Below are 25,746 nucleotides of genomic sequence, written 5' to 3'. Positions count from 1 at the left end.
GAGGCAATGAATTTAGAAAAGATAAAACCATCCTTTAATTTATCATTTCTAGTGGTTAAAGGCAATGCTTTTGAAGATAAAACTATTGAGAGCTCAACAAAGGCATGTGAGAACTCAATGTTAGACAAATGTGATAGAAGAGGTGGGTGCCAATTCTTGCATTCATGTTTATGGGGATTGGTTTTTGACATTGGCAAAGCTCGAGGGGCACACACAGGTGATCATTTTGTTGAATTTTTCATTGACTTTCTAGTAATCCTTTCATGTTTTATTTTTTCTATGTTTGCTTTTGCATGCAAACAATTTTATGTGCATGAGGAGTTAATGTGTAAACTTATAAATAATTGTTTGAATTTCATTGGTGACTTTTTGTATGCTAGGTTGTCTTTGGGATTGTACTTCTGTCAAGATGTGATAAGTTTTTCTTGGCTAGTAGTGATGGAACGGTACATGTTTGGGATTGCAATACTGGTTAATCAATAAGTGCGATAAATCTTGGAGGCAAAATTGGGGCTTTAATCAGTGAAGGCCCCTGGATGTTTGTAGACTTGCCAAATACTGTTAAGGTTAGCTCACATCTGACTTGTAGTGCTTCATCTAGCTTGGTTAGTTTCTGCTTATGAGCTTAGGGCTATTTTGCATGTGATCTTACAGGCATGGAACATTGAGACAGCTATTGAATTTAGTCTCGATGGGTCAATTGGACAAGTTTATGCTATGGCCGTAGCTGATGCTCTTGATATGCTTTTTATTGGGGCACAGGTAATTGCAACTATAATTTTTTAAGTTGTTGACATGTTTACTAGTAGATACAATAAGCTTCTAATTATTGATGCGTGATTTTGTGGAAATTTTGAGCTGATGCATTAAGTTTTTGCCACATTATTATTATTATTATTATTATTATTATTATTATTATTATTATTATTATTATTATTATTATTATTGTTACGGGTGAGGTACTAATGTAGTGTAAGTTTTTTGTGTGCTCATACCTATGATTTTTGAAAGCTGCTTTCCCATTGATGGCAAAGTGCTCAATTATTATGCTATGGATCTTTCTTCTGCATGATTTTTTTTTTATCATCACCATAAATTTGATCATAAGAAAAAAAAAATTCAAATCCTTTTCTTTTTTGTGTTTGCAGGATGGTGCCATTTTGTTTTGGTAAGGAAGTACTAAGAACCCAAAGCCTTTTGAACTGGCCTCATCTTTGAAAGGTCACACTAGTGCTGTTAAATGCTTACTGTTGGAAAACATAAGCTATACTCTGGTTCTATGGACAATATTACAAGGGTAATGCTCGTAAGCTTACTATTTTATCCTTTGTGTTGTGATTTTGTATAGAAGATAGCTTTGATACAGCCCTTCACTTTGCAGAACATGTGACTCAACACTCTTAATCAATTGGATTAAGGCAATACATTGTAATTATGTGAATTTTGAAGCCCACATGCATATCATTTGTAATATATCTAGTAAGAGTATATTGTTTCTGCCCTATTAACTCACTGAAGTTGTTTTGAGGCACTATAACCTTTTATATTTGGTTTCTTTTAAATTAAATTTTTGTATCAATAGTGCATCTGAGTGATATTTGGAAGAAAATTTTTTTCTTGTTGGATAATTCTTCATGTTTTCTTCATGTCCCTTCAAGTGCATGAGAAGGATATATTTATTTATTTGATTCCACTCTCACTCTCCAAATTTTGTTTTTGTTATTTTTCTTTTAAGCGTGGGACCTCAACACTTTACAGTGTGTTCATACACTAAGTGGTCATAATGATGCAGTGATGTCTCTTGTTTGCTTGGATTAGTGTCTACTATCTTGTTAATTAGACAAGACAATAAAACCATGGGCTTTTACGGAAGAGGACAACTTGGAGGTGATCTATACACATAATGAAGAACATGTAAATTATTTATCTCTAACTTCCAAGTTTATATTCTTGTGCATTTTAAGTAGAGTTTTTTTTTCTTAAGTCTTAGGGTTGGATTTGTTTTAACATTAGTTGTTGTGGTATGATTGATCAAGTTGATTTGGTCCTATGGAATGTAGTTCCTAATTTTTATCTATGCTCTCTTGGTGTATGTAAATTTTGTGCATTATCTTTTATTTTTTAAAAAATTATGCCCTATTTTAAATATTTGAGTTAAATCAATCCTATAATGTTTGAGCTACAAAGATTTTGTTTGTTAATTGACTTAGGCTCTAATATGTGAAGAGGAAGCATCTGTTAAAAATGTAGTTGTTATTTGTTTATGGATCTTTGTTATTTGATTTTTTTATACTCAATTTTACAATTATTTTATTTTATTATTTGATTGAAATTGTCAAAGGAATGTTGGAATGAAATAATTTCCATGATAAAATTAATATTTCTCTGTAACAGGGTGCTATTGCTCTTTGTGGGATGCATGATGCAGAAGCAGAGGCAAAACCTATTTTGTTTTGCTCTTGCAATGACAATACTGTTTACCTGTATGACCTACCATCATAAGTATGCACTAAATGACCTACAACATTCAACTTTTGGTGAAGTAATCGTTTTATTGTGCACTGCCTTACAACAATAATCCTATATCATTGTTTAGATTTAATGAGAGGGGCATGATTTTTTAGAAAAGTGGAGTGAGAACAATTCAGACTGGTCCTGGAGGTCTCTTTTTCACTAGTGATGGAATAGGAATGCTAGACATTTGGAAGTTGGTAGAATCACATGGAAGAGTTATGGAAGTAGCATAATATTTTCTGTAACTGCATGTCTTGCTAAATTTGGTCATTCTATTTAAGTTGCGCTCTTTTTTTTTTTTTTGTAGAACTACATGGACATGATCTTTCATTTTGTAATGGAGGTACGTAGGCAGCCTTACGTTGTGATCTAAATTATGTAATAAATCTATTTTATTAGGAGATTCCTAAATAATCTGTCTAGAACATATTAGACCCTCAAGTGGGTCTTCGTTAGAGGTAAAGGTGGTGCTGGTAAAACCACTTGTAGTTCCATTCTCTCTACCCTTCTAGCTAGGGTCAGACCAAAACTATAATGACGCTTCCTCTAAAGTAAACAACCCATGTGTTGGTTTGGACATGTTCAATTGACTTCAAAACACCATAATGTGTATAGAGATAGAAAGGTAGTCATCATGTGGAAGCCCCAAATTCAAATTGAGGAAATCCCAAATTCAAATGTGGTAAAGTTTGCCATTTGGAATTTTGTAGCAAGGGTAGAGTACCACTGAGAGATGGAGCGTCAATGAGAAAATGTGAGAAAAAGAGTGCCAAGGAGGGAGGAAGCATCTTGGAGAGAATAAAAGAGGGAGGGAGCATCGTTGGGCATCATGAATAAATTGTGACCAAGAAAATTTAAGAATTAGGAAAATGGCAGCTTTTTCTTTTCATTTTTTGTGGGACTCAGTGTGCTAACTCAGCATGTTATTACGCTAATGCAAAAAAAAAAATTTTTTTTTCTCCTAGTCAATATTTTTTTTGTCACCTATATGATGATGATGCAGAAATAATTGTAATGAAATATTCTTCAAATCTTGAGTCTTAAATTGATTTTTAATCAATTGTCATTTCTTATTTTTATCTTGGAAATATAAATTCTTTGCATTTGGCCCTATGGTTTTTCTTTCTCTATAAAAGGTTGAGATTCTAGGCATTTAAAATCAGCATGCGTGTAAAATTTTTTTTACTTTCTTTTTGCTTAGATTCTTGATAGATATCATTCATAAATTTTGTTTTTTTTTTTAAAGAAAATTACAGATTTTTTTTTCTATTCTTGATTTGTAATGTTGTTTTCTAATTTTGAACTTTTGTTCTCAGTATATAGTTTTCTATTTAACTTTCTATATTTTCCCTTCAATTATGTTCATCCATCATAGAAACAGTGTTATCAAGGTAAAATGCGACACTAAGGCGACAAGGGACCTTATGGCCTTAGGCGAGAGACGAGAGGTGAGGCAAGGCCTTTTTGAAGCAAGGCACCATAGTCTAAATTATAATACAAATGTATACTTATAACATTAAAATTCATACTTTTTAACTAGTTTGATATGTGAAAAAAATGCATATTGAAAAGGAAAAAAAAAACATATTATTTACATTATGTCTATATGTAAGATAAGAGAAATTAAAAATTGTGCATACCTGTATTTCTAGTTTAAGTAAAAGATAAAAGTGAGGCTATAAAATTAAAACTCATAGCATAAGCAATAATACAAATAATAATAAGAGATCTTAATATAAAAGAAGAAGAAATTGCGCATGCTTGCATTTCCAACTTACGTACAAGATAAAAGTTGAGACTATAAAATTGAAATTCAAAACATAATAATAATAATAATAATAATAATAATAATAATAATAATAATAATAATAATAATAATAATAATAATAATAATAATAATAATAGTTGTTAAATCATTAAATGGAACATGCAAATTCTAGAAGTTCAAACTTTAATAAATAGAAATAAGTCATAAGTCATGACAATCTAAATGCAACAAGTACATAAAAAAAAAAAAAAAACATTTGTAACTAAAACTACTCATCATCAGGATTTCCAAAATCATCTTCATTTTGAACAGCCTCCATCACAAATTCTTCCTCCTCTTCATCATCATCAACTTGCGAAGAGGATGCACCTCTCATTGAATGAGACCCTCGAAATGATGGAGTTTCAACTGGTGTTGATCTTTCAATCGATCTCGATTCATAATGAGATTCAAAAACTCTAGCTGCCCTACCAACATCACCCCAAGTCAACACATCATCCATAAAAATAAGAGTATCATCATCATCATCATCCCCATCTCCCTTTTCTAGTTTACCAAGCAACCACTCATTACTTTCATCAATATTTACCAAATCAATTGGCGTGGTGATATCCCTAAATGTGTATCATCATAGCAACACTCTATTGTACTTCACATAAATCAATTTGTCTAAGCGTTCTTGAAATAGCTGATTTCTTTTCTTACTATGAAGCTGCCCTTAATTTTATAGTAACAAATAAGTTAAACTTCAAATTGAAAAGGCTCAAAATAAAATAACAAAGAATATTATATTTAATATATATTTTTTTACTTATATACTCAAATACACTCTAATTTCTCTCACAGCCACTTGCACTACATGTGAGACTCAGAACCTTATAGCAAAGTTTTATAGGTTTGGAGTTGAAGAACCATATGTTTTTCACCAAGTAGCTATTAAAATATAGAATCAATGATTGTCAAACTCAAATTCATAATATAATTTAATAAATGAGTAAGATGAAAAATTAATAAGAATATAAATTAATAACTTGGAGATTTGGTTGTTCTTCCTCTAATGGTAGAAGGATAACTAAAAGTCCCTGTAGCTGCCTAGTAATTCTCAATTTCATCAATAATTATGTCAACTTTTACTGAATCTTGTTCCATTTTATGAATGCATGAAAGCAAGCCTGAATTTATTTCTTCATCACGCTCAATTCTCATCTTGTTTGGATAAAAAAAATTTAGGATTCAAGAAGTATCCAATAGCATGCAAAGGACGATACAATTGAACTGACCATCTTGCATCAATAATCTCAAAAATATTCTTGTATATCTCTTCATTGCCATTGAGTGAGTTGGAAATGGCTTCTTTAGCCCTATCCATAGCTTCATAAATATGTCCCATGGTTGGTTTCTTTTCATTATCATCCAATTGAAGCACACGAACAAGAGGACCAGAAGCCTTAAGAGCATATACAACATGATTCCAGAAGGTAAGACTCAAAACACTTCTTTCACACATTTTGCCTTTCACCACTTTAGCCCATTTACTAGTTGTCCAATTCTCTAAAGTAAACATTTTTCTAATGTTGGATTTCTGCAGATGAATCCTTCCCAATGTAATGAAGCAGTTGCAAATCTAGTTTACCCTGGCCTTAGCAATTCTACTCCTTTAGTAAAACTTTGCAACATATTTAGAACTCCTGAAGAGCCGTATATGAAACCAGTAAGTTCAACAGCTTTGAGGAATATTTCTTTGAAAACCCTCATCGTAAAAATATCTTCTAACATCAAATTTATATAATGGGCTGCACATGGAGTCCAGTACAGATGGGAAAAATTTGCTTTCAATATTCTCCCTGTCATAAACAAATAGATAATTTATTTCATTAATTATAAAAATAAAATAATAAATAGATTTTTCTTTTAATAGATAATATTAAATAAAACTGCAACATTATTTGATGCATTATCTGTAACAGCTTGAACCACTTTTTAAGGACCAATTTCCATTAATTCTTTCTCAATCAAACTAGCCAACAACATTGCTATCTTTAATTCATCACTAGCATCAACTGATTTAATAAACACGCTTCATTTTGAGCTATTAACTAAGAAATTAATTAAGGTTCTCCCTTTTCTATCCATCCATCCATCACACAATAATGAACATCCATAATTTGCCCATTCTTCTTTATGAGACTGAAGAAGTTCATTGATAGTCTGCACTTCCTTGTTAAGTAACCTAACTCTAATCTTATGATAACTTAGAGGTTTCATTTCCCTTCCATAATTTCCTATAGCTCGAATCATTTCTCCAAAACTATCATAATTCACAGCATTAAAAGCTATTCCTGCATTATTCATCCATCATGCTATGGCAACACTAGCACGCTCCCTTAACTCCTTCTTAACTGGACTATTTTCATCAATAGTAATTTGCCTAACTTTTTTTCCCATAATAGTTAGTTTGAGAGAAAAATAAGCATTAATAGGCCTTTTATTGCTTTGTGGTTATAGAACTTTTGCTCTTTTTGAAGCACTAGTACCACTATCATGAATTGTTTTCCTTTGTTTTCCACTACCAATTTGTTGCACCACATCATCCTCTTCCTCATTTTCATCAATTCTTAGAGTTTCAACATCCTCAAATTTAGGCGGTCTTTCCATATTCACGACTGATTTTTGCTTTCTTTTTTACTAATAAAGTCCCGCATTTGACTCCTTACATCTTCTAAACATTTTGGACATTGAACCACATTTTTATAACCTCTAGCAAGGTGTTGCTTGAATCTATTAACTCTCTCTTTGTAAACTCTCGTACAGTAAATACATTGAAGATCATTTGTATTATTTTCTTTAACTTGAATCACATGTGCCCATCTTGGGTCCGTTCTATTACTGCCAGTTGAAGATCCAATTGTATTACACTTATCACCCATCTATGATCTAATACAAAAAAAAAAAATAAAAAGTAACATAATTAAAAAGCAACAAAACAGCACTATAAAGGTTGTGCTATCTCAATTCAATGCTAGCAAAAAAGCAACAAATATAAGAAAATAAGAAATTAAAACAACAACTAGCAACTCAAGCAAATAAGAAATTAAAATATTAAACATTTGATTTTTTCAATAATTTGCATAATTATACATCATGCTCTATTGGTATATTTAAAAAGCATTCATAATGCTAACAATAATGCAACATAGAGAAGAAAATTACATGTTAATTAACTAAAACAATAATTCTCAATACTTTCCCAAACTCCCAATTCAAGCAAATAAGAAATTAAAATATTAAACATTTGATTTTTTGTTTCAATAATTTGCATAATTATACATCATGCTATATTGGTATATTTAAAAAGCATTTATAATGCTAACAATAATGTAATATAGAGAAGAAAATTACAATTTAATTAATTAAAACAATAATTCTGAATACTTTCCTAAACTATCAATTCAAGCAAATACGAAATTAAAATATTAAACATTTGAGTTTTTAAATAATTTGCATAATAAGAAATTACAATTTACACATTAAGAGCATTGATACCTATTTAATAAAAACATATCATGTAATCAAAATCACAATACCCATTTAATTAGCATATCACATAATACCCATTTAATAATAAAATCACATCACTAAATCCCATTTAATTAGCATACTATAAGTAGCGTCCAATTTTTTTAAAATTTTTTTAATTATTTATTTTTTTTATTTTAATTTTTTAATTCATTAAATTTTAATTTAATTTTAAATAAAATAATATTTATAATAAATATATTATAATATATAATATTAGTTTATAATTTTATTTACTAAAATAATACTTATATTTGATTTAAAATATAAAATAAAATAATTAAAAATTTAAAGAAAAGTTGGACCTACTATAAGTAGCGTCCAACTTTCTTAAATTTTTTTAATTATTTATTTTTTAAAAATTTTAATTTTTTTATTTCATTAAATTTTAATTTAATTTTAAATAAAAAAAATAATATTTATAATAAAAATATTATAATATATAATATTAATTATTATGACTTTATTTATTAAAATAATATTTATACTTTATTTAAAATATAAAATAAAATAATTAAAAACTTAAAGGAAAGCTGGACGCTATTATGAATAACGTACAGCTTTTCTTTAAAATTTTTAATACATACGCTATTATAAATACTATTATAGTTAGCCTTCCGTCCTCACCTCGTCTACCTCAGTATAATTCATCCATTTTTAATAATTACTCTCTAACTCACCTTTTTTTTGTATAATTTTTTTTATTACACCCTTTTGGTAAAAATCCCCACGGTTTGATGTTCAAAACCTTTTATTACAATTATCAATTGCACCAACATATCTTTGAATGGATTCAAGGAAAATATAAACATAATAAGAAATAGAAAACCATTATTTCTTACAAAATGATCATTCTTCACCTTGGTCCCGATAGAATAAATGGCGATAATGGAGCTGTAGTTGCTTGCTCTGCCGCTTTTCTTATTGCAGCCGTTGTTGTTGCATTATGGATGCTATAGTCTAGATCAGCTTCCACATCCATATTGCCTTCTAAGACCTTAACCACCTTTGACATGGAAGGCCTCCTTGTGTAATTACTTTGCAAACACCAAATTGCTACCTTCATCATCTCCACTACTTCTGATTTGCGCAATTGCATATCTTCATTGCTTCTGTCAACCATATCAATCAACTGATCCTGCTTCGCTTTTTGCATGAAAATAGGGAGCAAATGCATGCACTCCTCAGGCTGTGACCTATCCAAATTTTTCCTTCCACACACTACTTCCATGACTACAATTCCAAAGCTATAAACATCTACTTTCTCTGTGATTATTGAGCTAAACCATTCAGGTGCCAGATACCCAGGAGTTCCTCTGATCGTGGTTAACACTTGGCTTTGATTCCTATCAATCAACTTGGACAATCCGAAGTCCGATATCTTGGCATGTAGGTCTGCATCCAAGAGAATGTTTTGGGGTTTGATATCCAAATGAACTATTTTCTGTCTGCAATCTTCATGGAGATAGGCCAGCCCCTTCGCAATGTCTAAGATAATTGTCTTTCTTATTTGCCAATCTAGAGAATGCTTCAGTGGCTCTTGAAAAATCCATTTGTCCAAGGACCCATTGCACATGAACTCGTACACTAATAGTCTCTGCAATTTTTCTGCGCAGAATCCAATTAGCCTCACCAAGTTGTTATGGTGGATGCTTCCTATAGTCTTGACCTCGGCCAGAAATTCCTTCTTTCCTTGGCCTAAAGCATCCAGGCGCTTTACGGCAATTTTCTCACCGACTGTGGTATTTCCTTCAAAAACTGACCCGAACCCTCCTTTCCCAAGCTTTTTCTGGAAATCTTCTGTTGCTACTCTTAGTTCTTGATAAGTGAATCTGTTAGGCAATCCTGATAGTTTGTCCAAATAATCTTCCATCTCATCCTCTCCATCTCTGTTCTCCCTAAAAGACAAGATCCAAGACAAGCCAACAATCAGGCCCACCAGAAAAATGGTTCCTGTAATTCTTCCTGCTATTGTTCCTGTATGGATAGAACCTCTTCCACTTCCCACATCATTTGAAATATGGATAGAACCTCTTCCACTTCCCACATCATTTGAAATTTTGATTAAGGCAAACGAACTATAATATCTATCCGTTCTTTCATTTATAAGTGAAAAGGACTGGTGAAAGCCAAAGACATTCCCCATGAGAAAAATTTTTGTTGTACCGAAACAGAGCAACTTTGCACGAACAGTTTTTTAAGCATGACTGTTTACAGCTCTCCATGTCTGTTACTTTCACAATTCCAGCAGAATAATTGAAATAGTGTACGTTTTCGTAGGACAGAAGTGAGTGGGATAAGGGGTTTCCACATGCGGTTGGATTAATCTCTTTGCATCTGAAATAGCCTTGTGCTTTCGAGACATTATCTTGAGCAAATCCTGCAGGGCACGAACACCTTCCATTTGAGCAGAGGCCATAATTACCACAACTTGTTGGATAATCACATTCATTTACATAATCTCTCAACATATCAGCAGATTTAGAATTATGATCATAAAGTCTAAGATGACCTTGCGAATCATATTTCATTCTTGTATAATTAGAAAATCTTGGAAAAGGGAAAAGGAGCTTGAGACCTTCTCGAGTTAATGCGTACACGCCAAAAGTACCATTAACAGTTAGTTCAATGCTTTCCACGGTCTGAATTTCGGGAAAAAAATCTGGGAAGTAAAGGCTGAAGTACATTATTTCATCATAAAAAGCAACCAGACCTTTAGATGTTAAAGAAACAGAGTAATCACCCTCAGACACATTAGTTTTTGAAATGCTAGCTACCAGCTTCTGTCCTGCCAACAGTTTCTGCCCAGGGAGCAGTTTGTCCGTTGGATGATCAAATGACTGCCAAACTGTATTATTAAAGCCATCATGAAGTACAAGGTTTCCTGTATCCATCATCTTCATGCCTGCAACAGACTTGTTAGCTGTGTCTGTAGACCAAACCAAAATTCCATCTGTATCTTTTAGCACCAAGTTTCCATCCGGAAGTAACTGTAACTCTGCATTCTCACCAACCGGTCTATTTCTGTTTGCTACCCAAGCTATATTATCCGTAAAAGTCCAAACTTGATTGCCAGAAGTATCTATCGATGCTGCAGCTGATCCAATCGCCAAATAGAAGGATCTTTTATCGTTTTGGGAGTAAAATCCACAAGCAAATCCGTAGTTGGCATTTGGTTTACCGTTGGAGAGGATTATTTGATCGTACGCAGACGTGCGCGGATTAATGGACCATGATGTGGGTACCTTAGCTGCAGGAAAGTATACAATCTGGGCATGTTGGAAGTGTGGAAGAGATAAGATGATAAAAAGCTGTAGAAGCATAATACCGTCCAAAGGCCAAACACCCATCAGTTTGGAATGGTTTGAGGGTACAGTAGTGTAGTTCATAAACGAATGAAAAAGGGTTGTTATTTTCCCTTAGCACTATAATACCATACAAACCAAACATAAAAATGAGTTTATTCTCCATCTTATTAATTCAAATTTGAATGCTACCATGGCTTCAAGATTTTTTTTTTTTTTTTTTATGTGCAAGAAAAGAAATTAAAATAAAAGGGATTTGGCTTGTAGCATAGGTCCAACTAGTCCTATACCAACCGTTCTTCCCTTCCCTGTAGACGAGTTAAAATGGAAGGCCGTCCTTCACAATAATTTTCCACTTGGAAATCCTTGAATTCCACGTAGTTAAAATATCATGTTTTGTATCATGTGAAACAAATTAAACAATATCTCCTTGTCATATACATGGAAGACTGATATTAAAACATGACATTTTCATATTGTATGGGTTGAAGGGAAATTTCCATGAAGAATCACTTTGTTGCAGAAGATCACCCTCATGGAGCTTCTTTCAATATTAATTAAAATCTTATTGCAAAGAGATGGTTATGTCAGATTATTCATATCCACACACAAGTTAATTAGTTGATGAACACGAAGAAAATTGAGCTATTGATCTCCTCTGCCAAGTGGCGGGATTAGGCATTATATTATGTGGGGATTATATATAAAATTATAAATATAATATATTTATATGTGTGTGTGTACATTTTTATACATAATTATATTAATTATATGGCATATAATTTAAATTAAAATGTAATTTATTTAAAAGTATAAATATTTTAAAATATATAAAAATAATGAATGAAAGTTAATTATAATTCTTTTTTAGACATAATTTATTGAATAATTTTCTTATTAATAAAATCTAAAAAATTAAAAAATTGCCTATAATTTAAATAAAAAATTATTAAAATTAATAAAAAGTAATTATGTGAGTAATACTATAAGAATAGTATCATAATTTAAATAAATTATATTAAATTATAATTAATCATTTCTAATAGTAAATAGATTAATATAATTTTTAATTATATTTATTTATAAATTAAAATTTGTTCTTAAATAATAAAATTAAAAAAATTTATATTAAAAAAAATTGTCAAGCTATTGGGCTTCAGGAGCATGGCCCCTTATGTCCAAAATTGGTTCTACCCCGCCTCTAGCAGGACCTCTTGTTGATCCGACTAAGGGTCAGTTCAGAATCAAAATCAAAATTAATCAAGCTTGTCTTTAATTCGAATTATAAATGAATCATATTGAAATTGAATCGAAACCAAATCAGACGGTTTCCAATTAAAATGTCTTTTTTTCATTTGATTTTTTTTTTTAAATGGAGGTTCAATTTGAATTAGCCAAAACCTTAACGAATTCACATGTTGCCCTGCAATTATACAATTGTGAACCATTGATTCTAAACTTAATCAAACCAGCAATTGGATTTGAAGAAACTAAGCTAGACCCAATGCCAAGCCAAAGAGCCAGGCACTAGGCCCAGCACGCCAAGCAATGCTTAGCTCTCTTGTAGCAAATTTTTGTTAATAAGGAAGTGGATCTCCACAAGGGATAAAGTCATCATCCACGCCCTTTCTAAAATATTTGTTTTAGTTATTACTCGGGTGGTGATTTCTTTTCTCCACCTTAGTAACGTTTTCTAAAATATTTGTTTTAGTTATTACTCGGGTGGTGATTTCTTTTCTCCACCTTAGTAACGTTGATATCTAAGCATCTTGAAAGTAATATAGGAAGATGATTCTAAACTAGATTAAAATGTCACACATGGCTAAAATATATATCGAAAATTGAAATTATAAACTAAATTAAATAATCATTCACTAATAAATTTAAAAATTAAAATAATAAATATCCAAGTGTTCCCGATGGAATGCTAGATTTTTAGTTAATCCTCAATTTCTTCATGCTTGTTCATGGAATTTCCAATTTATTTTTATTAAAATAAAAATAGTGAACATTCATCTCAATAAAAGAGGGAAAAAAATTCTTGAAATTTTCAATGCTTTGCCTATGATTTAATTTTTAATAAAATGATACACTAAATTTTATTTTATTGACACTTTAAAATAAATATTTTGATATTATTAATTATATTGATATAATAGTGTATATTTTATATGACTTGAACGACTTTTATAAGTAAAAAAAAAATTATAAATATGAAAATGTTAAAGTGTAAAATTTCAGTTAGTATTATATATTTTCTAAAAGAAAGTGATATTTTATTATGTGGGCAATTATGGGTTGGGCTGTAGTGATTTGGGTTTAAACAGCAATATGTAATGAAGAGTAGAAGCTAGGGCTAAGCATTTGGTTCGAATCGAATCGAATCGAATTAAATTATGAAAATTAAATTTTATATTTTAGAAATCGAATCGAACCAAAATTGATGAAAAACTGAATTGAACCGAACCGTTCTTTTTGGTTCGGTTCGATTCAAAGCGATCGGTTTTGATTTTTGATTATTTTTTAATTTAGACTTAATTTTCAAGTTATTTGATCTAATTTTGATTTTGGTTTGAACCTATTAACCATTAATCAATGAAATTAAACAATTTATATATATAAAATTAAATATAATTCATAAATTTTCCATAAAAATAAATCAATTCAAAAATTAATTCTGTTCGATTTAGTTCGATTTAAATATATAAAATTACTATTCGGTTCGGTTGGTTTAATCAATTTTTTTCTCTTTAAAATCGAATTGAACCGTAATAATCAAAATTTTTATAATATAAAATAAAATCAAACCGATTAAATTTTATAATCGAACCAATTAAACCGAATTAATTTGATTTTTTAATTTGAACTGAAATCTGACACCCTAGTAGAAGCTACCTGCTTCTGACAATTTTCTGGAAATTACAGTTGGAGACCCCGCTGGTTAATACTGCTTATACGTCGTTTAAGATTTTTATATTATAATTAAGAAATAATTAAATTATTAAAAATATGATATAATTTTTTATAATTTAATTAAAGTATCTTTTATATCACCCAATTAAGAAGGAAGAGGAATGTGATAAAATAAATTATAAAAAATAATAGAAATAATTAATATGTTTAATGAAGATAAGTGTAAAATTAAAAAAATTAATTAATGTATTTTAATTTTTCAAAATCACAAATAATTTTCGATAAAATAACTTTTGAAGAATGATGAATAAATATGAATGGAAATAAAAAAAAAAAAGAGTACGAGACAAAATACAAAAGAAGATTTATTAACTTCACCTTGTTTGAAAGTTTTCTTAAAAAATAAAATTTAGTTAATATTTCACTCTTATTCGCTGAAATATTAAGTTCCACTGGCATATAAGGAGGTAGACCGAGCAATCGAATCGGTTTCAGTTCGAACTATGCTGGATCTATTGGTTCATTTCAAAGGGTGAATCAAAATCAATACCGTGAATCCGTTAAGGTTTTGGCTTGATCTAATTCAAATTGAACCTCCATTTTTAAAAAAAAAAAAAAAAAATTCAAATGAAAAAAAGACATTTTAATTGGAAACCGTCTGATTTGGTTTCGATTCAATTTCAATATGATTCATTTATAATTCGAATTAAAGACAAGCTGGATCAATTTTGATTTTGATTCTGAACTGACCCTTAGTAGGATCAACAAGAGGTCCTGCTAGAGGCGGGGTAGAACCATTTTTGGACCTAAGGGGCCATGCTCCTTAAGCCCAATAGCTTGACAATTTTTTTTAATATATATTTTTTAATTTTATTATTTAAGAATAAATTTTAATTTATAAATAAATATAATTAAAAATTATATTAATCTATTTACTATTAGACATGATTAATTATAATTTAATATAATTTATTAAAATTATGATACTATTCTTATAGTATTACTCACATAATTACTTTTTATTAATTTTAATAATTTTTTCATTTAAATTATAGGCAATTTTTTTAATTTTTTAGATTTTATTAATAAGAAAATTATTCAATAAATTATGTCTAAAAAAGAATGATAATTAACTTTCATTCATTATTTTTATATATTTTAAAATATTTATACTTTTAAATAAATTACATTTTAATTTAAATTATATGCCATATAATTAATATAATTATGTATAAAAATGTACACTCAAACACATATAAATATATTATATTCATAATTTTATACATAATCCCTACATAATATAATGCCAAATCCCGCCACTTGGCAGAGGAGATCAATAGCTAAATTTTCTTTGTGTTCATCAACTAATTAACTTGCGTGTGGATATGAATAATCTGACATAACCATCTCTTTGCAATAAGATTTTAATTAATATTGAAAGAAGCTCCATGAGGGTGATCTTCTGCAACAAAGTGATTCTTCATGGAAATTTCCATTCAACCCATACAATATGAAAATGTCATGTTTTAATATTAGTCTTCCATGTATATGACAAGGAGATATTGTTTAATTTGTTTCGCATGATACAAAACATAATATTTTAACTACGTGGAATTCAAGGGTTTCCAACTGGAAAATTATTGTGAAGGACGGCCTTCCATTTTAACTCGTCTACAGGGAAGGGAAGAACGGTTGGTATAGGACTAGTTGGACCTATGCTACAAGCCAAATCCCTTTTATTTTAATTTCTTTTCTTGCACATAAAAAAAAAAAAAAAAAAATCTTAAGGCCATGGTAGCATTCAAATTTGAATTAATAAGATGGAGAATAAACTCATTTTTATGTTTGGTTTGTATGGTATTATAGTGCTAAGGGAAAATAACAACCCTTTTTCATTCGTTTATGAACAACACTACTGTACCCTGAAACCAATCCAAACTCATGGGTGTTTGGCCTTTGGACGGTATTATGCTTCTACAGCTTTTTATCATCTTATCTCTTCCACACTTCCAAAATGCCCAGATTGTATACTTTCCTGCAGCTAAGGTACCCACATCATGGACCATTAATCCGCGCACGTCTGCATACGATCAAATAATCCTATCCAACGGGAAACCAAATGCCAAAAACGGATTTGCTTGTGGATTTTACTTCCAAAACGATAAAAGATCCTTCTATTTGGCGATTGGATCAGCTGCAGCATCGATAGATACTTCTGGCAATCAAGTTTGGACTTTTACCGATAATATAGCTTGGCTAGCAAACAGAAATAGACCCGTTGGTGAGAATGCAGAGTTACAGTTACTCCCGGATGGAAACTTGGTGCTAAAAGATACAGATGGAAGTTTGGTTTGGTCTACAGACACAGCTAACAAGTCTGTTGCAGGCATGAAGATGATGGAGACAGGAAACCTTGTACTTCATGATGGCTATAATAACACAATTTGGCAGTCATTTGATCATCCAATGGACAAACTGCTCTCTGGGCAGAAACTGTTGGCAGGACAGAAGCTGGTAGCTAGCATTTCAAAAACCAATGTGTCTGAGGGTGATTACTCTGTTTCTTTAACATCTAAAGGTCTGGTTGCTTTTTATGATGAAATAATGTACTTCAGCCTTTACTTCCCAGACTTTTTCCCCGAAATTCAGACCGTGGAAAGCATTGAACTAACTGTTAATGGTACTTTTGGGGTGTACGCATTAACTCGAGAAGGTCTCAAGCTCCTTTTCCCTTTTCCAAGATTTTCTAATTATACAAGAATGAAATATGATTCGAAAGGTCATCTCAGACTTTATGATCATAATTCTAAATCTGCTGATATGTTGAGAGATCATGTAAATGAATGTGATTATCCAACAAGTTGTGGTAATTATGGCCTCTGCTCAAATGGAAGGTGCTCGTGCCCTGCAGGATTTGCTCAAGATAATGTCTCGAAAGCACAAGGCTATTTCAGATGCAACGAGGTTAATCCAACGGCATGTGGAAACCCCTTATCCCACTCACTTCTGTCCTACGAAAACGTACACTACTTCAATTATTCTGCTGGAATTGTGAAAGTAACAGACATGGCGAGCTGTAAACAGTCATGCTTAAAAAACTGTTCGTGCAAAGTTGCTCTGTTTCGGTACAACAACAATTTTTCTTATGGGGAATGTCTCTGGCCTTCACCAGTCCTTTCACTTATAAATGAAAGAACGGATAGATATTATAGTTCGTTTCCCTTTATCAAAATTTCAAATGATGTGGGAAGTGGAAGAGGTTCTATCCATACAAGAACAATAGCAGGAATAATTACAGGAACCATTCTTCTGGTGGGCCTGATTGTTGGCTTGTCTTGGATCTTGTATTTTAGGAAGAACAGAGATGGAGAGGACGAGATGGAAGATTATTTGGACAAACTATCAGGATTGCCTAAGAGATTCACTTATCAAGAACTAAGAGTAGCAACAAACGATTTTCAGAAAAAGCTTGGGAAAGGAGGGTTCGGGTCAGTTTTTGAAGGAAATACCACAGTCGGTGAGAAAATTGCCGTAAAGCGCCTGGATGCTTTAGGCCAAGGAAAGAAGGAATTTCTGGCCGAGGTCAAGACTATAGGAAGCATCCACCATAACAACTTGGTGAGGCTAATTGGATTCTGCGCAGAAAAATTGCAGAGACTATTAGTGTACGAGTTCATGTGCAATGGCTCCTTGGACAAATGGATTTTTCATGAGCCACTGAAGCATTCTCTAGATTGGCAAATAAGAAAGACAATTATCTTAGACATTGCGAAGGGGCTGGCCTATCTCCATGAAGATTGCAGGCAGAAAATAGTTCATTTGGATATCAAACCCCAAAACATTCTCTTGGATGCAGACCTACACGCCAAGATATCTGACTTCGGATTGTCCAAGTTGATTGATAGGAATCAAAGCCAAGTGTTAACCACGATCAGAGGAACTGTTGGGTATTTGGCACCTGAATGGTTTAGCTCAATAATCACAGAGAAAGTAGATGTTTATAGCTTTGGAATTGTAGTCATGGAAGTAGTGTGTGGAAGGAAAAATTTAGATAGCTCACAGCCTGAGGAGTGCATGCATTTGCTCCCAATTTTCATGCAAAAAGCGAAGCAGGATCAGTTGATTGATATGGTTGACAGAAGCAATGAAGATATGCAATTGCACAAATCAGAAGTAGTGGAGATGATGAAGGTAGCAATTTGGTGTTTGCAAAGTAATTACACAAGGAGGCCTTCCATGTCAAAGGTGGTTAAGGTCTTAGAAGGCAATATGGATGTGGAAGCTGATCTAGACTATAGCATCCATAATGCAACAACAACGACTGCAATAAGAAAAGCGGCAGAGCAAGCGACTACAGCTCCATTATCGCCATTTATTCTATCGGGACCAAGGTGAAGAATGATCATTTTGTAAGAAATAATGGTTTTCTGTTTCTTATTATGTTTATATTTTCCTTGAATCCTTTCAAAGCTATGTTGGTGCAATTGATAATTGTAATAAAAGTTTTTGAACATCAAACCGTGCATATGAATTATGATCAAGTTCTCTATGTGTATAAATGTAGAGAAATAATTTCTCTACCTTCAATTCAAGAGTTATAATTTCAAATTTCACTTGAATTAAGCAAACAAAGGAAGAAGATGAAAATTTTGGCTTGGGAGAGAAAGAGAGGACAACAAAGAAGAAGAAGAACAAGACGAAATTGGTTCTTCTCTTTCCTATTTTAGACATATTTTAATATCTCTAATGATAATTAACCTTACAAGTGTGCACATCTAATTCCCTAATTAGATGTGTTTTTTAATTCTCGTTAGGTCACTTATCAAGTTAAGTTAATTAGGGAATTAAAATTTTAATTAATTAATATTATGTAAAATACTAATTGACCACCACATTCTCTCTCCTTTGATTTCTCAAGTCAAATTAACCAAATTAATCTCTTACTCTATAATTAATTAATCAAGTTTATATTTAAACACTTTAAATATTAACTTGATTACTTCCATTAATGAATTTAGTTTCAAGTCATGCTAGGGACTTGGCGATCTATTTGCAAATTAAAAACATTAATTTGGTTAATTAACTAAACCATTTAATCAATTAATCAAATTAATTTTGCTTTAATCATATTATTCTTTTGTGTGTGACTTTATCCGTTCACTATTAATTGGCAATGGGAATAATATCAACTCTTTAATATTATTAGAACTATTTATACTTAAAGTGAAATTCCCTTTACATTTTTAGTTTTCATAAATCATGGTTGACACCTAGTATAGTGTACCATGACTACCCAATTAGTTATGAATTAATCCTTAACTGATGAACCTTGATCATATATGTCATGCACTAAAATCTCTTCATCACAAAATCCCGATAATGTAAAAGGCATGATAATAGACTATTCTATGAGAATCTAATCCTAGCTACAAGGATTAGATTTAATGGTGCATAGGCTATGCAGCTTATGTATGGAAATTAAAAGAAATGCTGTGAGTTACCAAAAGTTGCATAGGATGTTCTGCAACTGTTGCACTTGCCTATGCACCTTTACAGAAGATAAACCTAAACCTGCCAAAAAATGCACAGCTTCATACATAAGCTATGCATTCACTTATGCAGTTGACCGGAAAATAATAAAGACTTACCGAAACCTACACAGCCTCCTGCATAGCCTATGCACCTGCCTATGCAGTATCACGGAGAACCTCTGGAGCTTGTCGAAATGTGCACAGGGATCTATATGGCCATGCAAGAACATCTTCAACAATCCTTCTTAGACTTGATTCTACATAACATCCTATACAAGCACCTGCACAGCCTATGCAACTTTATGCAAATCTGCTGATGTGACAAATCATTACACACATGCAATGACTTTATTCCAGCCCACTTTTAGCCATCTGCTGATGTGGCAAATCATTGCACACGTGTAATGACTTTATTCTAGCTCACTTTTAGCCTATTGTAGAGTTTTTGTTAGGGGATATAAAAGTCTCTTTACATCAATTTTTGCTATAAGAAGAAAGCATTGAAGAAAAGGACAGAGACAAAAGAGGAAGAACACCATTTTTCACACACCAATTGGGATTTTGGCTATTCTTCACTAGATTCTTCATGCCAAGCATCGGGCTTTTCAGTTTTAAGTTTACTTTTCGTGTTTTATTTCTTCTTCTACATAAAATCTCTTGTATTGAACATTGAATCATCCATTTATTTGAATATTTATTACAATCTTCAACTCTTGAAGTCTTGTACTCCCACTGATCTCCATCAATTTCTTGAACTCCTTTTCTTCTTGTAAATCCCATCAATGTCATACATTTAATTTCCTTAGCATACCAAGGTGAAATTGCAAAAGAAATAAGCTCAAAAGCCCCAAATAAATAAATTACAACCTTTATACATTAAAATAAATTTAATTATTACATCCCTAAAAGAATAAATAAGAAAACAATCACATTGGTCTCCTAAGTCCATGATCATCCTTCATGCAATTTACACATTCAACTCTTGAATATGAAATTTAATTCTAAATATCTAATATTTGAAATTAAATAATTAAATTAATTTTTCATGAATCTAATTCATAAATATGTTATATTTATGTTGGAACTTTAATTAAACATTTAACCATCAAGAAAAATCAAGAAAAACCATAAAAAAATTTTGGAAAGCTGAAAACAGGCAAAACATGCCCCTAACGTGTTACACAACATGGGGCATGTTGTGCTAATTCTAGCATAACACGCCCCATGTTGTGTAACATGCCAGGGGCATGTTATTCTGTTGGAATTCAAAACTTAGGTTTTTTTCTTGAACTTTTCTTACTCCAACTTGCATCAAATGCAACTTTCGTAAGTCCCAACCAATATATAACATGAAATAAAATTCCTAATGGCAAATTAGGATAGTTTTGATACCAATTGAAAGAAAAATACACCAAAGGGGGCAAAAATTAGCAATTATATATATATATATATATATTTTTTTTTTATTTCTAGTGTTTCATGCAATGTCACACCCTACCCCTCTGTAAGATGTGGCATGATCCTGTAATATACTTAATAAATTACCTACTTCGCCTATCGATGATCTATTAAATATACTACAAGGGATTTTGGTAAAGCAAATTCATTTTTTAGTTCGGCATGGTGATACAAATTTATCTTGAGTATTTTCAACTCAAGAATGCGTCATAAAATTTATTTAGGAATAACTAGTCATTTTTAAAATTTTGCAAAAAATCCGCATGGTTACGGCTAAAACTAGGTAAAAACAGTTCTTCATTCTTGTTGAAAGCAATTTACAAAAATATATTCTGTAGTTCATCACAATCGAACTCAATTTGAAGTCAATCAAACATTGAATCATCTCATTTTGTTCTCACAATTTCCATTATAAAGAAAATAATTCATTCTTTACAAGACTCAGAAAGAACTTAAATATTTGCATTCAATGAGGTAACAAAATTACTATTACAAATGTTTACATTTGATTTCAATTCCAAAATAATATTACAATACTTTACATTTGATTAAAGTCCCAAAATAATATTACAAAATTTTTCTGTACAATAGCTCGAATGTAATTACATACATATAACTACATGATTACATTAAAACTTAATATACAAGGGTATACTCGCAGACAGCTTCAACTCACAGCTTCAAGTAGTCTTACTCGGCTGCTCTATCCTTTCTTTCATCTGCGACAGCATACAAAGCTATCGCTGAGCGGTGAACTCAGTGATGTACAAACTAATAATTTATAACTTAATACAAATCATGCTTTGACAAATCATAACAAATAAAAACTTGAAATCTCTAATTCTTCAAAATTTATGACATTCCAAAATCATTATTTTCAATCATACAAATCATTCGTTTAAATGACATTTTGATCAAAAAACATTCTATGATTCATAAAAGTAATCCAATATTTGTCAATCAAAACAGATTTTTTAATTTCAATCACAATTTATTTAAATCATCCTATTTCCACGAAATCCTCATAATAAGTTACAATCACTGTCAAAACATTTATCAAATAATCACAGTTTAAGGGTGTTGCCAATAATTCGCACAGTCGGATCCATGACACAAAATTTCACGATCGATACCGTGTTGTACACCATGACAAGGCAAACTCTCCCATTAACCGAGGCTAAAAGGGAGGAATAAAGACTAGCTAGTATACATGAGTACTCATCTAAACTCTTCCTCAACTGGCAAGTCAGAGAGAAAGGAACTCAACCCCAACAAGTGGAGGAGATATCTCACTAGACAAGCTAATGAGAACACAAAGCATATTGCCATATCAACTGTGGTTTCAAATCATATTCAAAATAATTTCTATTCACAAAAAAGTATTTACAAATCACTAAACATATTTAATCATTATAAATTCATGCACAAGATTGGCAACACATAAAATTCACAATTTATAATCCTCAAACCATGCAATAAATTCTTAAATGCATAGAGAAACCAAAATTAAATCATACAAAATCATTCAATGAATTAAAGTTCCTGTACACAAGAGAAAATACAATTATTAAGTTCATTCAAAATTCATTATAAATTTAAAACATAAAAATAGGCTAGTTGTACACAAACTTCTTTGGTTGTCTCGATCTAATCCAATTTTTCCTCTTTCCTTCAGTGGCTCTTTTCCAACTAAAACACATAATTTTAAAGTGTTTCAATACCCCCTTCAACTATTTCTAATAATTAATCCAACAATAAATTTCATTTTTACATTTAAACTTTACTTATATAATCCCATAAATTGAGTTCTTTGTGTTCTTAGTTATTGTGGTTACTATTCACTTGACTAATTTGAGGAAATATTAACTTTTCCATACTTAAAGGGTATACTAGTTCTAATTGTACTCACATACCACATTTTGGGTTACAAATGTGTTGGCATTGGTTGCCAATTGAAATTCAAAACTCCCTAAGAGAAATTGAAAATTTTCAGTTTTGGTCTCTAAAATTTATTATTCTATTGGCCTATTATACAGTGGAAATTTGGTCAACTTGTCTTCATCAAAGTTGTTTCTTACTGTCTTCACTTTAATTCTCTTTTTGAATTACTCCATTTGGAGTTTTGTAGCTCAAATTATGGCCATTTAACTATAACTGGCCGGATTGGTCAAAACCCAGAAATTATGGGCAAACCTTTAGTTCTGGCAGTTTTGGTGACCTAACTTTGGAATTTGATTTGGTTAGAGTCAGATCTGGGTTATGTGTTCTTCATGAAAGTTGTTCTACTATGTCTAAGCTTTCTAATGGTTCAAAAATCAGGTCATTTGGACCTCTTCTACGCAAAGTTATAACCATTTGAACATATACTGTTCATTTGGTCAATTCTGCCCAGTAGCAGGGTACCAATTCCAGATTCAACTAAATTTTAGACCAACTTGTGGTCACTTTTTGGGCAGAGTTTCTTCATAAAAATTGAAGCATTATGACCCTAATTTCATCTTTAATTGACCTCACATTAATTAGAGTCATACAATTAAATTTATAACCTCCTAAGTGGACAGGGGTCAGGTTGTCCAGAATTTAGCAACACCACACCATAAACCATTCTCAATTCCATTCATCAATTTGCATTCATATGCACTCCAATTGCCCAAAATTAAGCATCAAACAATAATTTGGTCAATTATTCTCAAAACCCTAATTTTACACCAAAACCCTAATTTTCCATAAACCTAATTCCTCCCAAATTCCTTCTTCATGCCAATTCACTTCACAATCATGTATAACAACTCATTAAACATCACAAAGCATAGTTAAATTAAATCAAACTCCTAAAATTCCTCACCCTTACAAGCTGGCCGAAATTCATGGCTTGGGTCCATGCATTAGTTTTTTCAATTTTAAGCAATTTTCTAGTTGTTCAACTCCATTTCAATGAGTATAACTTAATTTAAACTAAGAGAGAGACTTACCTTATATGGAGCCTTTGAATCTTAAATTTTCTCTCCCAATTTCTTCAATTTCTCCCTTCAATCCTTCCTACCAAGGTCTAATTAGGGGTTTTTAGTGAAGAGACTATAAAAATTATGGGTTAATTTTGGGGTTTCATAAGCTTAAGGTGTTCATCAATGGTGGAAAAGAAAAGAAAAGAGAAAGAGAGGAAGAAGAAGGTGAGTCGGCCAAAGGAAATGGGAAGAAGGAAATTTTTGATTTTTTTAATAGATTTTGTCTCTTTTAAGGTTATAATTATCTCTTAATTTATTAAAATAAAAATTGTAATTTTAATTGTGTCATTGATGATGTCATAAGTCCCTTAATATTTAAAACTTTTCATTTTTTCCCCTACACATCTATATTTTAATCCCTTTTTTAATAATTTAATTTCACATATTTTAATGGACATTTAGGCCAAAAATCACCTCTAAGGGTGAATTGACCAAGTTGCCCCTTACCGGTCTGATCCGTTTTTCTAGTAACATTTAATTGCCCTCAAAACTCTGGTTCAATTTTTCGAACTAGTTTTTGGTTCTTTTCTGTGGTTTTCACATTTCTCCTAGTTTCGCAATAATTTTTAGGCCTGGGGTGTTACAATATCTCACTCGAAAATAGGGCAGCGACTGATCTCGCAGTCACTTCTCGGTACGGTCACCCATCGCTGTGGCCTTGACTCATTTAACCTTTTATGCTTTACTTTTCTTCATTTCCATTTTACATTCATGTAAATTCTATTAATTTTTATTTATGGCTTTTCTGGATGGCTTAAATATGGTTCTAAACATCTTGACTTTCCGGACAGACACTAGTCACCGGAATAGTAGAATGTATAAAACTGTCCAATATGAGGGTGTTACATGCAATATACAATCCTTTTATACTGTTGCAAAAATATATATTTTGGTTACAACAAAATATAATTCAATTGCTAACAATCCTAATTGCCATTAGGAAACTTAGTCCTTAAAAATAATAAGATTAAAGTTTCCTAATGGCAATTAGGATTGTTGGCAATGGAATTATATTTTGTTGTAACCAAAATATATGTTTTTGCAATTGTATAAAAGGATTGTATATTGCATGAAACACTAGGATTAAAAGAATATAAAATTGCTAATTTTTACACCATTTGGTGTATTTTTCTTTCAATAAAAGCCTTTCATCCATTGTTCATATTCTTTTGATTTCTAATTATATTTACACATAATAGCTTTAAGCTTTGAAAAGAATCATTATGCATCGTTATTGTCTGGAAAAGAGCCTAGTAAAAGTTGAAGTAAATTAGGGCAACCTTTTATGTCTCTACCAGCAAACGAGCTCATTTGGTCTTGTTGGGTGCCATCATAAGCTTCTTAGCTTGCAAGAGCTATTGCATAATAAGCTACTAATTATTCTTGATATAAGTTAGCTTAGTAAATATGGGTTTAATATCTGGGCCAAAAGCTATTTTGTAGAAATGACTTATTAAGCTTATTAACCAATTGGCCTAATGTTACATTTTCTCTGAATATAAAAAAGAATGTGAATCATATTCTAATATTGAGGAAAACAAATGGAAAGATTTAAGCTTTTAGTAAGGTTTATACACACACACACACACACACACACACACAGACACACACAGAAAGTAGAGAAATTAGTGCATTCAGTAGATAGGATGGGACATTATAAATTGTTATTTTTTTTT

At 31.3% G+C, this 25,746-nt stretch overlaps 3 protein-coding genes across 3 annotated transcripts; 1 reads left to right on the top strand and 2 right to left on the bottom strand.

Moving 5' to 3' along the window:
• Positions 1-8,596: 8,596 nt before the first annotated feature.
• Positions 8,597-10,005, bottom strand: LOC110642649 (G-type lectin S-receptor-like serine/threonine-protein kinase SD2-5). The gene has a single exon (XM_058129477.1). It carries the CDS (start codon positions 10,002-10,004, stop codon positions 8,715-8,717), a length of 1,290 nt encoding a protein of 429 aa, XP_057985460.1. The 5' UTR covers position 10,005; the 3' UTR covers positions 8,597-8,714.
• An 89-nt stretch (positions 10,006-10,094) lies between these two features.
• On the bottom strand, positions 10,095-11,247 carry LOC131170288 (EP1-like glycoprotein 3). Its single transcript, XM_058129347.1, has 2 exons — positions 10,437-11,247; positions 10,095-10,288 (listed from the first exon to the last, which is right to left on the bottom strand). Exons 1-2 carry the CDS (start codon positions 11,245-11,247, stop codon positions 10,095-10,097), a joined length of 1,005 nt encoding a protein of 334 aa, XP_057985330.1.
• A 5,217-nt stretch (positions 11,248-16,464) lies between these two features.
• LOC110642662 (G-type lectin S-receptor-like serine/threonine-protein kinase SD2-5) lies at positions 16,465-18,471 on the top strand. The gene has a single exon (XM_021794770.2). The coding sequence runs from the start codon at positions 16,465-16,467 to the stop codon at positions 18,469-18,471; it is 2,007 nt and encodes a 668-aa protein (XP_021650462.2).
• The last annotated feature ends 7,275 nt before the right edge of the window (positions 18,472-25,746 follow it).

Source organism: Hevea brasiliensis, chromosome 11 (assembly GCF_030052815.1).
Source record: "Hevea brasiliensis isolate MT/VB/25A 57/8 chromosome 11, ASM3005281v1, whole genome shotgun sequence".
NCBI lineage: Eukaryota > Viridiplantae > Streptophyta > Magnoliopsida > Malpighiales > Euphorbiaceae > Hevea > Hevea brasiliensis.
This window is presented reverse-complemented; position numbering and strand designations above follow the sequence as displayed.